We start from the raw sequence: 16,885 nt of genomic DNA on the forward strand, positions 1-16,885 counted from the left end.
CATGCATGTTTTCCCCACAAGACACAACATAGTATTTTCCACATAGGAGACACCCTATTACAAATATTTGTTGGTCGAATGAATAAACAAATGAAAACATTTTAAAAGGATTTAATTTACAAAAATTAATTTATAAGAATTAAATTTAACTTTTAAAACTTTGGTATATATATAAAATGGAATACTATCCAGCTATAAAAAAAAAATTAAATTCTATCATTTGCAGCAACATGGATAGAACTAGAAACCATCATGTTAAGTGACGTAAGTCAGGCACAGAAAGACAAGTACCACATGATCTCACCCATATGTGCAAATTAAAAAAAAAAAAAAAGTTGTTCTCATAGAAGTAGAGAGAAGAATGGTTACCAGAGGCTGGGGGTGCCAAGGAGAAGAGGTGGACTAATGAGTACAAAACTGTGCTATCTACCCTAAGTGAATCACTGTGCAGTCTATGCATGTATCGAAACAACATACTGTACCCCACAAATACGTACAAGTAAATGTTTAAAAAAAATTAAATTAAATTAATTTTTTAAATTTAATTATTTCAATCATTTTAAATTTAATTGTAAATTAAATAAAATTAATTTACAAGAATTAAATTCATTAAAGAAATTTAATCTACAAGAATTCTGGGGGCTGTTAGTTTTGGTTATAATTTAGCTGCACTTTGTTTACATCACCAGCAGTCTTAGCCAGATTTTCAATGCCGCAAATCGATACTAACCAACTGGTAGGCAGAGATGCAGAATCATCTTGTAAGATCGTTGTTCTAATACCGATTGCTGTTTGAAAATGAAACATGGCATTTCCAGTCAGCAATTCTGGACCCACGCTAAGCTGTATGCTATGGTCTGTACAATCAACACTTTCACACTGGGGCTGGAGAAGGGACCAATGCCCCCAGCTAGGACTAACTGTCCCTAGAACTTGAGGCAAAATTGTAAACAAACTCTAAGAAGATACTTCATTTCTCCCTCAACCATCTTACATACTCAAATACAGATTGAGATGCTGACATATGTTAGGAATGAAGAATTTGTCTTCTTTAGAAAAACTGAAAGTCACAATGGGGCCAGAATCAATTCTTCAGGGGAAAAAAAAGGAATACTAAACTTTTTCTTAAGAGATTTCACACATTTGAAAAAACGGGCAAAAACATAATATTTTATTTTAAAGCTGTTTTTTTTAAAATGTTAAATAAAAACATTGGTTTTTATTTTAAAAACCCAATTAAGATTTTCTTCAGACCCCTCCGTATTTTCCATTTCTGATCAAAATCTAAACAAGAAAGAAGGAAGTAGGACCTGAGGTAATTATGGTTTAACCAGGAGCAAAATAGGCCGCCGACCTCAGAAGGAAGCTTGACCAAAAGAGGAACAGAGCCCCTTGGCTTAGTGAGACTGAGCTGCTGCGGTTGGCCTGGCCAGCCTGAATTCAGAGCAGGTGCAGCCACTCTGGCCATTTGCTGACAGGCAGCATGCAGGAGGCAAGACAAAAAGCCGGAGAAGTACTGAGTGCTGAGAGGCCTTCCGAGGCTCCTGTTGCTAGGGAACCACTTCCTCTGTGTTCATACACAGCTAACTCAAGCTATGCACATATCACTGGAATAATCTTTCTCAGGCTTGGTGGGGGCTGGGGGGAGAAACAGCTCTCTAAGCTCCAGCGTCATGGCAACACCAGGCAAGGCCCCGGCTTCTACAGGAGACACACAGGCCAGGGGTGCCAGGTGAGAGCAAGAAGTGAATGGGCATCTTGTTTTTATTGAGACGCAGGGGACTGAGCCCCTTCTGCCTTCTCCTACCCAGGTGTGTCTGTTCCAAACAGTGACATGCCCACACACCATTTTATGATTAATGCCTTGAGAGCAAGACACTGTTTTCTTCATCTTCAGATCCCTTCATCATCCAACATGGTGTTTTTTCTTTTTCTTTTTTTTTTTATTGTAACACAGTTGATTGTACGTATCTGTGGGGTACAGAGTTGCATATCAATACCTGCCAACACGGTGCTTTATACATAGTTCTCCAAGTTTGTTGAATTTACTTTCTTTATTTCACAAAGATTTATTGAGATCTGAGTCCTGGCTCCAGCCCTTCTTGCTGTGTGATGTTGAATAAATTAACTTTTTAAGCTTGAGTTTTCTTATCTGCAAATGGGGATAATATAATGTTACTTCATAGGGCTGTTGAGAGAATTGAATAAAAAATCCATGTAAAGCACTCAGCATTGCTAACCTAGGAAAAAAACACATTAGAGAAAAATATCTCCAAATATGTTGAGATTATTCGAGAATAGAAAATAGGATTATAATCCAGAATGCACACTGTTCAGTCAGGGAAGGGGAAGAGAAAGCTCTTATTGGTGAAAAGGGAGCACGTCACATAAGCTGCTTGGAAACAGAGTTCATTGGTTTGGAAGCTCATCGTCAGATTTTTTGTTAGTTTATTGGTTGAAACATTGTTACTGGGCAGTTTCTTCTCAGAGCATCTTATCTGAATTATTGCAGTTCTAAAGAATGCCTAGTGATAAACCTGTCACAGAAACGTGTATGTATGTGCAAAGCAGAAGGTGTGAGATGGACGTGAAGGACACGAAAGAACCCTCTGCCCCCACCCACTGACAGCTTCTTCGTGTGCCTTCCCAGCCCTATTTTGTCTGGGTCTGACAGAAAGTGATTTCGTCAACTTGCAGAGCATGGTGGTGCACACATTGCAAATACTTAATAAATGTTAGCTATTGTTATTGTTACGGTATCAAGGCAAGCACAGATATCAGATGTTTTGTGTTCAGCTGTGGAAAACACCAATTAAAAGCATATGATCTTGAATGTGCTAAAATCAAATATGGCAGCTGGACCAGATCAACTCAGGACATGATCAATAGGTCAGAAGTGGCATGAAGCTGAGAAAATTGTAGTCACCTGAAAAAATTGATACAATTATCCATTTTCTTTAAGTCTTTTCAAGTTGTTGGAAGAAACTACATACTGTGAACCTACATGGAGCAGGGCAGCTATGAAAAGAATTCAGGCACAGAAATAACTGTGAGACATAAACTTCTGGAAACATGGCCATTAGGATTGAGAGTGGTAACTGGCTCTGGCTGAACCAAGATGGCAAAACTTACAGCCCTGTCTCAGTGCCCAGCACAGAGCAAAGGGTCTATAAATGCTTGTTGAACCCATGGACAAGTTAAACATATGACCAAATGGACGGATGCCACAGTATTTAATATTAAAGCCAAATACTAGAATCAGGCATTTGCAAAACATGCCCTGATTTTTGAATCTTTGATCTGTTTTGTTTTCATGGCTCAGAAAAAACCAAGGGCAGTTTGTCCCTTTTGTCAGTTTCTCCTTGGATAGGAAAGCTGAAATTTTCCATGACTACTATACACACTGGAGTCATGCTTGATCAAAATCCATCTAAAAGGTTCCAGGCATACAGCCAGATGGGCAAATGCTCACGAAGGCGATTTTACATCATCAGCCTTGCTGAGCAGGGACAGAAGCAGGTGTCCTTTACTCCAGCCTCCTCAGGAACACACAGTGTCCTCTCAGTTCCCTTAGAAGGAAAAAGCTAGGGGAGAAGCCCATGGCCTTGGCCGAAGATCCCCTGAGACCTCTTGCTACCCAGGTCATCATGGTGGGAGCTGTATTTTTCCTGGTTCAGCCACAACCATTTGTTAAATGATTCCGTTTCCTGCTGGTACCCTTCACAGTTGCAAACTGTTTTGTCATCCTGCATTACTGAAATCATGAAAAGCCTCTGAATAGCATCAGATTAGCTTCTTACACAGAGTAAAATGTAACTGCAGGAAACTTCAGGGAATTGTGTAAAGATCACTGGCAGAGGTAAGCGCCCTCAAGCTAGATGTTAGCATTTGCTCCCCTGTTTCCATGGCAATAACTGAATATAATCTCACCTGCTCCTCAGACCACAGCCAAAGAGATCTCTGATAAAGGAGCAAAAACATGACACTTTGCATAACACTATGGATATGTGAGAAAGAGTTTCTTTTTCCTTGAAAATGCTAAGGCTTATTATTTGTTTGTGTTTCTGCCTCTTTTCTCATATTTTTCCTCAATCATGAGCCAGAGGCCGGGCAGGATGGGGAGGCAGCTGCTGACATTGTTTTTTTTTTTTTTTTTTTTTTTTAATTACTATAAGGAATGCAGGTCTGCTTTGGCTAGTTCTTACATTCTCTCAAGAAAAATTGGAACTTAGATTTTTACACGAAATTTTCCAGTTTGTGAGCATTGGCAACCAATTAAAAAAAAAAAAATTAAAGACTGCAAGCCAAAGAAAACACATTGACAAGCCAAGTTTGCTGTTTGTAATATCGTTCAAAGCAGTTAAAACATTCACCTTCCAGGTTTTCAGGATTATTTACTGTTTTCTGAATATCTGTTTGGAATGTAGACTGCACATTAACCCTAATTATCAATTATAGCCACAATTCATTAATTCAATAACAAGAAAGCCATAATTCATTAGGAAAAGGTCTTTGTTAACATTCCAATATTGTATTGTATTCTCTCTTCCTCTCACCTTTTCTCTGTGATGAAGGATCAGAAACCAGAGGTATTGTTTTCTAAGATTTTTTTTTTTTAAGTCTCAAAACAGGGTATTTGATTATTCCAGTTCACACAGAACCAATCAGCAATTCAGCTGAGCGTTAGGACCCATGTTTGAGGGCTCGAAAATAAATGATTTTATGATTCAAATTCACCACTCAAACTCAAATCAAGCATGTTCAAATTGACTCGAAACACAGTGGGAACTAGGTAGATAGGCTTTGCAATAGTCAACTTCAGGATGGAAAAATCCCTTTCCCTTTTACTAATCATTAAACATCCCCCAGCAGACATATCAGATAGAAAACCACATTCAGAAAAAGTCAGCGAATTTTTTTTTTTTTTTTTGTCGTTTCTTCGTGACCGGCACTCAGCCAGTGAGTGCACCGGTCAGTCCTATATAGGATCCGAACCCGCGGCGGGAGCGTCGCCGCGCTGCCAGCAAAGCACTCTACCAAGTGCGCCACGGGCTCGGCCCAGCGAATTTTAAGAAGCTTGAGTATGACATCATTTCGACCAGTTCACGGGGTAGAAAGTAGTCAGAGAAGCTACTTTGCATTATTTTTAAAATTCTTTTTAAAAGTTTTTTTTTTTTTTCAATCTCAGTTAGGCTCATTGATGCTTTTAAATATGCTACGGTTGTGCTCAATGCAGTGACTGCCCCAAGGGGCCCTTTGTTAGTTCTTTTTCCCCAGAGGCAGATCCTGAGGTGGATTCAGATGGAAGCAGTTTATGTAGGAGGTGAAGGACACAGGCAGGGGAGGGACGGCAGCTGACACTGGGTTTCATCCAGCTGGCTACTCCCGTGCCCCTGCTGGGGACACTTTGGGAGCCAGAGTGGAGCAGTCTCCACAGTTATCTGCCCAAGCGGCAAGTGAGCCACTGAATTTCTTTACCAAGCCCCACAAGTGACTGGCTGGGAGCTCCCCAAGGCGGTGGAGGCAGGCTCTGGGGTAGGTCAGAGAGAGCCCTGGGGCAGAGGCATGCAGGTGCCGGAAGTGGGACTGGTGTGCATTGGCATGAAGGCTAAGGGACATGGGTGGGGGCTGAGTGTCAGCCACAGCCCCCAACTCCATCAGTTCCTCCTCTCCAGCTTTGATACGGACAATTGACATTTTCTCCGTCTTAAGTAAGGTGTGGTATGGAAACAACTTTAGGGAAAGTGCCTAAATGTCTTCTCAACCATCTTGTTGACCCTGTGCCTGCCCCATACACAAATTCTGTAGCAGTGACTGATCCACCACGAAACTCTGCAGTGTACGGTAAGGTCTTAGCGGCTTGTAAGCCAAGCTGAACCGGAGCATGGGGACTGGGGGGAAATAAAGACCTCTGGGGCCATATACTTCACTTCATTTAAATGTTTGCAGGGAAACTTGAGTAAATAGCAAAAACAACAATGACAGCAGTGACAATCTTTGAGATTTAAAACTTTGGATTTTCTCTCTCAAGAACCTTTTATGACCATCAGCTGGAATTTCTAGTAATGATTTCCAGCCTCCATATAGTGAGAACAGGAAGAAACTTACACTCCAAGGAGAAAGCTGGTTGGGCTTCTAAACCCATGGCAATACAGTTCCATTTTTTATTCTTATGTGGGGGAAAAAGTAAGAAGTGGGAAGTGGGTGATGGAAACATGTAAAGACCGTCACATGTAAAGAGAGACAGGAAGAATGGGATCTAGGGTTCTATAGCAGACAGGGAGACAACAGTTAACAACAAAGCACCGTGTAACTTTGAATAGCTAGCAGAGATGATGTTGACTGTTCCCAACACAAAGAAGTGACAAATGTTTGAGGTGATGGATATACTAAGCACCCTGATAGGATCATTGCATTGCACTCGGTGTGAATATACCCAAATATCATATTGTACTCCATAGATATACACAATTATCATGGATCAACTAAGAAAAATAAATTTGGAAGAAAGGAAAAAAAGGGAGAAATAGAGAGTAGAATACTGGTTCCCAGAGGCAGAGAAAGGGAGGGAGCGGGGTGAGGAAGGACAGGAAAGGGGGGTGCCAGGGAAAGGTTGGAAGACTGGTACAAAGTTACAGTTAGGCAGGAAGAATAAATTCTGCTGCTCTAGGGTGACAATGGCTGATGATACTGTTTTGTATATTTCAAGATAGCCAGAAAAGATGATCTTGAAGGTTATAACCACAAAGAAATGATAAATGTTTAGAGGACAGATATGCTAACTATTTTGATTAGATCATTATACAATATATGCATATATCAAGACAAAAAACTATACCCCATAAATATGTACAATGAAAAAAATAAAGACCATCGCTTTACTTCTGATTTTGTATGTTAATGTTACCTTCACAATTCTTCCTCCTCTAAGGAACTTCTACAAAGGGCCAACACTAAATTTTAAACAAGCAAATAAGAAAATATTAAAGGAAAGTGAAATAGTGTGGAAGTACATTTGGCACACAAAACATTAGGCAATTCTGCTGCAAGTATTACCACACTGAAATTTCATTCCTGGTAACTGATTCACCTTGTGAACTGGGTAAACTTTTGGAAAGTTCCATGTCACCACTTCCACTGTGTTAAGAGGACATAGGATTGGATGGAGATTAGCACACAGTAAAGCCCCTGAGGTGTCTCAGTGGTATGTGGACACAATGTTAAAACTGAACAGTTTACTGTGCAGGTTCACCTCAGCTCCTCCAAGAGGCACAGATCCCCAGTCAGTCAATAGCATCTCAGACGTACCTTGAACACAGATGATTAAACCAAACCCTCATTCTTATTTATATTTGAATTTTCCCATTGATGAAAATAAGTGGTCTGTTGAATTTCCTGAGTCAAAAAATTTGGGAACAATTAGCTCTCTGCCCACAAGGAGAGGGGAAAAAGCAGAGATTGCTCTCTGGGTGACTCTGAAAAGGATGGATGAGGTAGTTTCGGAGCCGTGGGTAATATTCCTTAATAAATTTGGCCTAGGAGAGTGCTGAGAGTTTGGAAACCCTATTTTATTATCTGACACCTTCTCAATGCAAAATGGCAGTGGCTACAAGAAGACTGGTACATCTTCAATAGGCAGCAAGTCTCCCTCTGCCTCAGACCCCAAGCACAGCACCACTGCCATTTCCTTCTAAAGGCAGGTATCATTCCCACCCCGGTCACCAGAGAAACATCTCCTGAGATTCCAGGGTGATTCCAACTGACTTAATAGGTGGAAAAAATCTAGGCAAAACAAAAAAAACCAAAAAGCACCTCAAAAAACGTTCTGCTATTTATTCAGACTTTAATAATGCAAGATCTCTAAGTAAGTTCTAGAAATATCTTCTCTTTACTCTTACAAATATATGTGAGAGCCTGTGGCCTCCTGTCCAGTAGTGTGTTAAGCTCTTGGAATCAGGAATATAGCACTTTCACAAATCTGTGTTCATCTGGTCAATTCCCAGCAACAACATGTTGCCTCCTTTGCTCCCTGGGAAGAATTTATATGATAGTGAAAATATAGTCACTATTATTTGAAATAGAGACAAAATAGTGGAATACTCTAGACTAACCTAAAACTATGATAGTTAAGTCTCATAAAGGAGCAAGGGATCATGTTTTGCTGAAATCCATTAATCCCAAGCAGCTTTTTCTCTAATAAAAATCCTCCCAAGAACCCTCCATTGTTTAAGTTGGGGTTAAGAGAATGGAAAGAAAGTAAACTTAGGATAAGAGAAATACATTTAGCTTCTTGAAGGCAAGACCCATGTTTGACTCATCTTTCACTTCCCTGGGATTAACATGGTTTGCTTCATGTTTGTTAAATACCCAAGTGAATAACAGTTTTTATATGGCCAATTGTGTTGTAAACCAGACTCATTCATTCATGCATTCATACTTTAGTCAACCATTTATTTTCAACTCTTTCCAAGCATTGTGCTTGAAGCTGGGGGAAAAAACAAATAGAAAAAGACACAGTGTTCAGTTTCTGATCCCTCTAATTGCTATAGCAAGAATTCAAAAGAAAAGAACAAGCATTCGTTCCTCATTTGACAAATATTTATTGAGCACCTGCTATAGCTGGGCTCCGTTCTAGGCACTCAATATGTATGCAGCACATAAAAGGGTCAAACATTCCTGCCTCCATGGCGCTTACCTTCTAGAGGGTGAAGACCAACAAAGAGCAAGTAAACTGTATGGTGTGTTAGATACAGTGGTAAGTGGCTTCAGAAAAGCAAGGCAAGCAAGGAGGTAAGAGTTGAAGGGAAGTTTGCAGTTTTGCAGAAAGTGGTCAGAAAGATCTCACTGAGAATGAAGACCTGACAGAGGGGGCCATGCAGAACAAATAGTCACATGAAGGAGTTTGGGCCCAAGATGTCACTAAAAGTCATCGGCAACCTTCAGTAGCATTTTCTCTAATAAAAGGCCTCCCACAAGCCCTCAGACTGTCTTCCATAGGGTTAAGGGAATGGGAAGAAAGTAAACGCCAGAAAAAGAAAGTGCACCACCCTTCTTTTTTTCTAACCTTCAAACCTGAACAGTATTTTCTTCATTCTTTGGCCAGAGACTGGCAAAAGTCTGTATGTAAGATAAGTAACTCTTTTGCACAAAGGGGAGCGTGAATGAAATATAGTTGGCTCTGGTGGAAACCTCGCTTTCGACTGTTTCTCCATGACATGAAAGTAAAAGCAGACCCTGTGTTTGTCTGATGATCAAAAAATGGGTCTCATTTTGTCACCTCCCACGACTGGCGGCAAGAGGGCCTGAACTCTGACTGTGGAAGACCTTCCGGCAGGGGGGCTGGCCTCACCCCAGCAGCATAAGGGAGCTGCTCAGTGTGACCCTGGTCTCACTTCCCCATAGAAGTTACAAAAATACATATATTGTTTTCTTCATTGCATCCATTTTTAGTTGAAGAATTTTAACCATTTGGGGTTTGTTACTCCACACTTAAGAAACCTACAAACCACAGGAAATGAAAACTTGCCTAAATAAAAATGGCACAACAACTCCTAAAATGTGCTGGGCTCCACTCAGCTCTAGGTGACCTTTAGAAGAAAGAGGGTATTCTGATGACACCCTGTGAGTGTCATTGTATGGCTCCAACTTACAGGAGTCTCCCTTCGTGTGACCAAGGGTTGTCCTCTTTAAGGCCCTGGAAGCACAAGGTGAGTGCAGCCCGAAAGATAAGAATTCCACAAGGTCTTCTTGAGTTTTAGACACGTTTGAATATTCAGCCTTCAAAAAGACTTGGCTTGTTTCTAAAGCAATGCATGGCAAGAGGAATGTCATGATAAAGCCAACATTTTTCAAACACATTTCTTTTTTTTTTTAAATATAGCTACCAGAAAGGATGCAACTAATTTTCAAAAAGTCTTCTCTCAAGAAAGCATAGCTGGCCCATTCACCTGTCTCCCTGCTCACAAAGAAATGAATGAACAGATGAAGAGATGATATACACTTCTGAAAGGTTGCCAATCTCCCCCTCTGTCTAGAAAACTGTACTACATAATTTCTACTCATTTGGCTACAAATAAAATTAGTAAGGGCAAGATCTGTAGTTTCTTGATGTCAGCTGAGTCTCTACTGAAAAAGAAATGTTCGATTTTAATCTTATTCAATATTGATGTCTCTTGGAGGCTGTTGTATGTATTAATGGTGCTTGGAGTGTTGTTCTAAGAGTCTTTCAGTGGAATGGAAAAAGATTAGATGAAGATGCATTATAAATCTTCCTCTCTAAAATAAAAAGGCAGAGAAACCAGAGAAGGCTCTGGGAAAGGAACACACTCCATGGAAAGACAAAAAGGAAAAAGAGACTGCCCAGGAGAAGTGTGATGGTTAATTCTGTGTGTCAACTTGACTGGGCCATGGGGTGCCCAGATGAAACATTATTTCTGGGTGTGTCTATGAGAGTGTTTCCAGATGAGATGAGCATTTGAATGGATGGGCTCAGTAAAGTAGATGGCCCTCCCCAGTGTGGCCAGCATCATCCAATCTGCTGAAAGCCTGAATAGAACATAGGCAGAGGAAGGAGGAATTGTCCCTTTTGTTTCCTGCTTGACTGCTTGAGCTGGAGCATTGGTCTTCGCCCTTGCACTGGGACTTATACCCCTGGCTCCTCTGGTTCTCAGGCCTTTGGACTTGGACTAGAATTACAACACTAGGTTTCCTGGGTCTCCAGTTTGCAGACAGCAGATTATGGAATTTCTCAGCCTCCCATAATTATGTAAGCCAATTCCGCATAATAAATTTCCTCCTATACGTATATCCTAGCAATTCTGTTTCTCTGGAGAACCCTGACTAATGCAGAAAAGAGAGAGTGCTTTTGGTATAGCAGCTGCTGAGAAATGAGGCATAAGCCCAGGTGAGAGCATGCAAACTAATGTCTGTCCCTGTTCTCAGCTGCTTCCAATAACTGGCTTTTCCTCAGAGTCATGTTGTGAGCTTCAAATTGTGCCCTGTCACCGATGTTCAGTTCTCTATTTGGCATTATGGCCTCCTCCTTGACACTACAGGAGAGCATCTTCGTCTCACTGTAATCTGAACAAATCCTGACCACATCAAAGGAATTATAAGTATAGAAAAGTCCCCTCCACAAAGCCTCCACCCAACTTATCACCGTTCTGCATGGGCCCGTTACCTCATTCTTCCTTTCCTCTGTGCAGAGTTACAAGCATAGCCCAGGTCACTTTTGGATCCTTTTCTTTATTTTTGCTCCTAATAATATATCAGAAGAATGCAATGCATCTTTAAAATGGCAGCTTTCCATAAGAGATCGAACCTCACTTGTAAACAGACAAAATCTCAGCTCTTAAACAGCACATACTAATGGAGTCTACACGGCTGCTCCAGTGGTCCACGTGGAGAAAGTGACTAACCAGGCAGTGTTAGTGACAAGCCACTGGAAGCACCCCCACCCTGATCCCACCCCACGCCCTGTTTGCTGATGTTTAAAATCCCTTTAACAGCCACCAAACCTTTTCATTCCATGAGCAGATGTGAGGCTTAACATACCAATCGGCTGAAGAGCAGCGACATAGTGTACCAAGGTGTATATGCTGGACTGCCTACGCTTCTGATGGCAGAGAAACTGGGAACCAAAGGCATTGAGGAGGGAACACACTGCAGAGGAGCAGGGCACAGAAAGGGCAGGCTGGGGGGGAAAAAAACCCTTCATCTACCTGCCACGCCTGCCTGGCACTTTTCTTGCTGAAATGGGGCACCAGTTGATAGGAACTCAGGCTGTATCATGTTAAAAGGGACTTATTATAAATGGGCTGCCCTATCTACTAAGCTAATATATCCAGTCGAGGGGAAATGCTACCTGAATCTGAGCAAGCATTAGAGTTCTGTCCATTACAGGCATGTCGCTTACTACAAAAACCCTCGAAGGTACATAGGCACTGAATTATTAGAGTGTAGAGGACAGGTAACGGTGGTGGAAAAGGTGAAACGCACTCCCCTGTAACCTGACATTGCCTTCTGGGTGGCCTCTGCAAGTATAAATTACAGACCACAGGATAAAGTGGCAGATGCCTAAAGATGAGGTCATCAGCCAAAAAAATGGGCTGAACTCCAAATAGGCATTACTTTGTATTTAATTTACAGTATTTGGTTTTCACTTTATATATTCCCTGACTAATGTGTCTGTCTTCTCCAATGAATTTCATATCTATCCCTCAAGGACCAGGTCGTCTGCCACATTCTCTTGGAAAACCTCCTGGATCCCCCACACTGGGTTTATTTAATCTCTTTAGTGCTCCCAAACCCTCTACTCAACTTTTAGCGTGTGCTGTGTTCTGCTTTTTGTCTTAGCCTTCTGGGCCCATGTTTTACAGACCCTATTTAACTATAAGCTCTATGAAGGCAACACCCTGCATTCTCTATAATTCATACTTCATTTATTTAAAGGCTATATTTCTCTATAATTTCTATTTTTTTATTTGTCTAATGGCTGTGTTTCTCATTTTCCTTAAGCTCCATGAGGCATGGAGTCATGTCTGTTGTACTTACCACTCTAAATACAGCATAATTCCTAGTGCAATATCTAGCACCTAGTAGACATTCAATAAACATTTCTTAAATGAATGTGTTACATGTTCATACTTTTCAAATAATTTAGTAGACACAACTTGTACCTAACATGATCTCGAAGTATGGTTAATAAATATGTGAGAGCAGAATCGAATAGACTAAAACTAGAAACACAAGAACAGACAGTCCCCGACCTGGTTTGACTTATGAGTTTTCAAGTTTACAATGGTGCAAAACTGTCGCAATTTCAATGTAATTTGAATTTTGAGTTTTGATCTTTTCCTGGGCTGATGATATATGACGTTTGTCCTATTCAACACTTTATTATAAAAACACTTTATTATAGTGTTAGAGATGTTGCCCAACTGTAAGCTAATGTAAGTGTTCTGAGCACTTCAAAGTAGATTGGGCTAAGCCGTAATGTTCAGTAGGTTGGATATATTAAATGCCTTTTCAACTTAATGATATGTTGAACTTATGATGGGTTTATCAGAATGTAACCCTATCATAAGTTGAGAAGCATCTGTACACTAAAGATGCAATGCAAAGATTTACATTTCAGAATAAATCCTGAATAGAAAAGAGACACTCTATTGTAAGCCCTAAAGTCAGTGGACCCAAGAAATTTTTTAGAAGTAGTGAGAAACTCTGCATTATCTGTTTCAAGTGTCCACTCAAGAAATAGGATTGTTAGCAGTTTTTTGACAAAAACAAAGAAATAAGCCATTTCTTCACATGTCCCAAATCTAAAATTATACCAGTCAGTCACAAAGAAATTTGAATTCTAGATTTCTAACTAAGCTTTGTCCCTCCTTTCCTGCAGAATTATTTTTCATGGGGATGTTCAACTTCAAATATATTTGCTGAGGAAAATCTTTTCTCTGGCAGTAAATTTCTAGTAACACACTGTGAGGGTCTAAAGATTTGGGGGCCCTAGCAGACTTTCTGAGATGGGATGTCTAATTTCGCACCCTAAGATGTCACGGAGGACTCAGTAGAGTCAATGTGTGTCTTGGAAAATCCTCAGTGAGTAGTGGTGCCCTCCCAATGGATGTCCCCCAAATAAGATGGGCACTATGCCAAGAGAGCAAGAAATATCATTTATAACAGCAGCTGGGAAATTTACACTAACTCAGCAATAACCATCATCCCAGGATTCTTCTCTAGCGGAGGAATTGAAAATCAAGGCTAAGTGTTCAAAAGTGACACTCAGAACTGTTTTCAGAGGTATGATATGCAATTTCAGGCTCTGCCCCCACTATGCCCTACTTTCAAACCCCAGACTTCATTACAAGCATTGCTAACCCCAAGGAGCTTTGCTTGATTCTACTTCCCCAATGCAAATTTAATAGTCCCTTCCTCAGTGCTATAACTTGTTGTCTTGAGGGCAAGTACCACATCTTATTCTTTTGTATAGCCCAGAAATCTAAAATAGGCACAGAGCTAGCCCATGTCAAACTTACCCCCTCTTCATCCCCATTAAGAGAGAAAGAGAGTGATTTGCACATAGCAAAACAAGGAACTCAACAAGAATTTACTGAATGACTACTATGTGCTGGGCACTGTCCAAGGTGCTAGAGATACCATTAGACAAGACAGGCAACATCCCTGCTCTCTAGGAGGCAGGAAGCAAATAAGCCACAGATCAACAGAAAGAGGATTTTGAATCAAAATAAGTGTTACGAAGAAAAAAAAAATTTTTGTTCAACAAGATGAAGAGTGATTTGGAAGGATGTGAAGGTGGTCAGTGAAGTTTTCTCTGGGACAGGACATTTGAGCCGAGATCCAATTGATGAGCCAGCCATAAAGAGATCTGCCAGGGGAGAACGTCCTAGAAAGAGGCACTAAACTAAAGCACTGCTTGTTGTTGATGGGGGTGCAGGCAACTTGGGAGACACAGGTACAGAAGGAAATGGTGAAACTGGCTATTTGCTAATTCTCTCTCCTCCGTCTACTCCAGAGCAGGGTGCCACTTTTCCCCTCTTTTTCCGTACTCTTTGTGTTACCATCTTCAGTTTCTTAATCCTGCTCCCTGATTTCCATTAAATTGCAAGAACGCGAGCCTCCACCAGCAGCAAACACATCTGGAGCTGTCTTCTAACACTGAATCATATAAACACCAAACTAAAAGCCGTTGGAACATAGAGGCTGAGATTATTAAGATTTAGCTTTCATTATTATTAGGTCTATGCAACTAGTGTTTATTTTTATGACCATTAAATCTCATTATCATTACTGATCTTAGTCATAAACTAAGTTATAAACCTGCTCATCATTTGTTTCTTTCCACATTATCTCATAGAAAGCAGGGATGTTGCCTGTCTTATTTAATAGGACTTTAATAGGTTTAAATAGCTTTAGCAAAGTTGCATATTTGACTATACACTAACATCAAAAAACCAGAAGATTTATCTAAATAATGCTTTCTAAGATAATCATAAATATTTCAGTAAATAACTGATTTACATATGTTAGCATTACTGAATTTGAAATTTGTTCTTCATCATCATCTTTACAAGTATTTGTTCATCAAGGACTGCAGTTAATAAAAGAAAGAAGACAAAGAAGAGAACAAGCTATTTTCTGCATCGTGACCAGATTGCCCAGATGTCGTGCCTGGAATACATCACAAGTGACATTTCTAGTCATGTTTCCAATCATTTGGAACATACAGATTTTCCTTTGGAATCTGCAAATCGTTTGGATGCTCTGAGCCCCTGCTGTCAGCAACAACAGCCCAGAAAAGGAGGAGTCACACTAAATGTACTCTACCTGATGTCATCGTCTGTTCCAACTCAAGGCATTTAGGTTCTTCTTGGAATTCTTCTTCCTAAGTGCCAGTCCCACGAACCAGAAAAGCAGGGAGAAAGTAAAAAGAATGCATTAATTTAAAGCAACAGTTTTTGCAAACCTATTAATTAATATGAGATCAAGACTTGAAAATATTAGACCAAGCCCTAAAGAACTAGGGTTTCAGACAAGCAGTAAACTCAACAATCGATGCCCAGTAGAATGTCTATGGGGGTGCTGGGTTACACAACTCCAGGGTGCCACTCACATGGCAGTGTCTATGAATGTTGTCCCAGGAGTAGTATAACCCATTAGTACGACTCTGTTTCTAATACATTTGGGGCACCAATTACTTAGACATGATGGTGCTGGGTTTCTCCATAAGATAGATATTCTGCGAATATGGCAGTACAAAGATAAGTATACTTTTTGTATAGGAGCTGATTTTGTAAAGGAGCTGATTTCATGTACTTTTGAAAGTTCTATCCCCTTTTTATCCCTGAGAAGGTGGGTGCACACATTCTTCTCTGAGTCCAGGTATATTCTTTACTGAAAACATTGTCACTGCTGTAGCACTGATAAATGCAGATCCTGCTAGAAGTGATGGAGGTCAATTAAGAGGAATGTCTAAAGATGACATGGTAATTCATCCATTTATCTTTTCCCTCATCGAATAAATATTTTGTTGTATGCCTGTTATGGGCCATTTCTTAAGCAGGATCTCTCTAACATCCCTTAATTATGCTGCATAGAGTTGCCTAATCAGCTTCCTTTCTACCAGGCACACTTTTGAGCATATTCTGTTCTAAGAATTTAGCCCAACAGAAGATATTCCAGACCATAACGAAGCATATGGTTATGAAGTTCCATAAGTGATAACTGGGGCTACACTATAACCAGAGTGGAAAAATGGTACTGAAAACCTGATATTATCCATCATAGGAACACTCCCAAATCTGTTCTAAGTTTGCAAGTTCCTAGATAATATCCGGATCAGAATCTACCAGACTCATAAACTTGGTTAGTGAGATAAAGAAATGTCCTTTTCAACTTGCAAAGATTAGTTTCATTAAATTCCCATCAGTATCAACTCATAAAGGAATTGATTTCACCTGTGTTGGGAACAAATGTTTTTCCAGAGATCAAAAATCATCTCCAAATGTTCATCGTCAGCAACCAGTTCTTAAAATTTGCTCTACTTTTAAACCATAAAATAGTATCGTCATAGGCAATTTGGGTAAACTAAGCCTTAGTCCAACTATCTCAGATTTGTGTGTTATAAGAAATTTTAATGAAAAGTGCTTCCAACATTGTATTTCTAAAAAGGGGGTAAATTAATAGCATACCAAAGGACGTGTAAATTATAGAAAAGCCCCATCACATAGCAACTAAATGCAGCAAGTAATTTCTTGTTTCACAAGACCCAACAGAATACTATATAATGAACTCAAGAGGAGTTATTTCATAATACAGCACAGGGAAAGTCTCTTAAGATGCCAAAATAATCCAAATAAAGTCGTTT

General features: G+C 40.1%; 1 protein-coding gene across 1 annotated transcript in view; it reads right to left on the minus strand.

The window, feature by feature from the left end:
• FAM107B (family with sequence similarity 107 member B) overlaps positions 1-16,885 on the minus strand; it is a 205,737-nt gene that overhangs the window by 109,760 nt on the left and 79,092 nt on the right. Inside the window, exon 2 of the mRNA XM_063100608.1 lies at positions 15,346-15,403. Coding sequence (XP_062956678.1) covers positions 15,346-15,403 — 58 coding nt within the window. The remainder of the gene's footprint in view (positions 1-15,345; positions 15,404-16,885) is intronic.

This window comes from Cynocephalus volans, chromosome 6, assembly GCF_027409185.1.
Source record: "Cynocephalus volans isolate mCynVol1 chromosome 6, mCynVol1.pri, whole genome shotgun sequence".
NCBI lineage: Eukaryota > Metazoa > Chordata > Mammalia > Dermoptera > Cynocephalidae > Cynocephalus > Cynocephalus volans.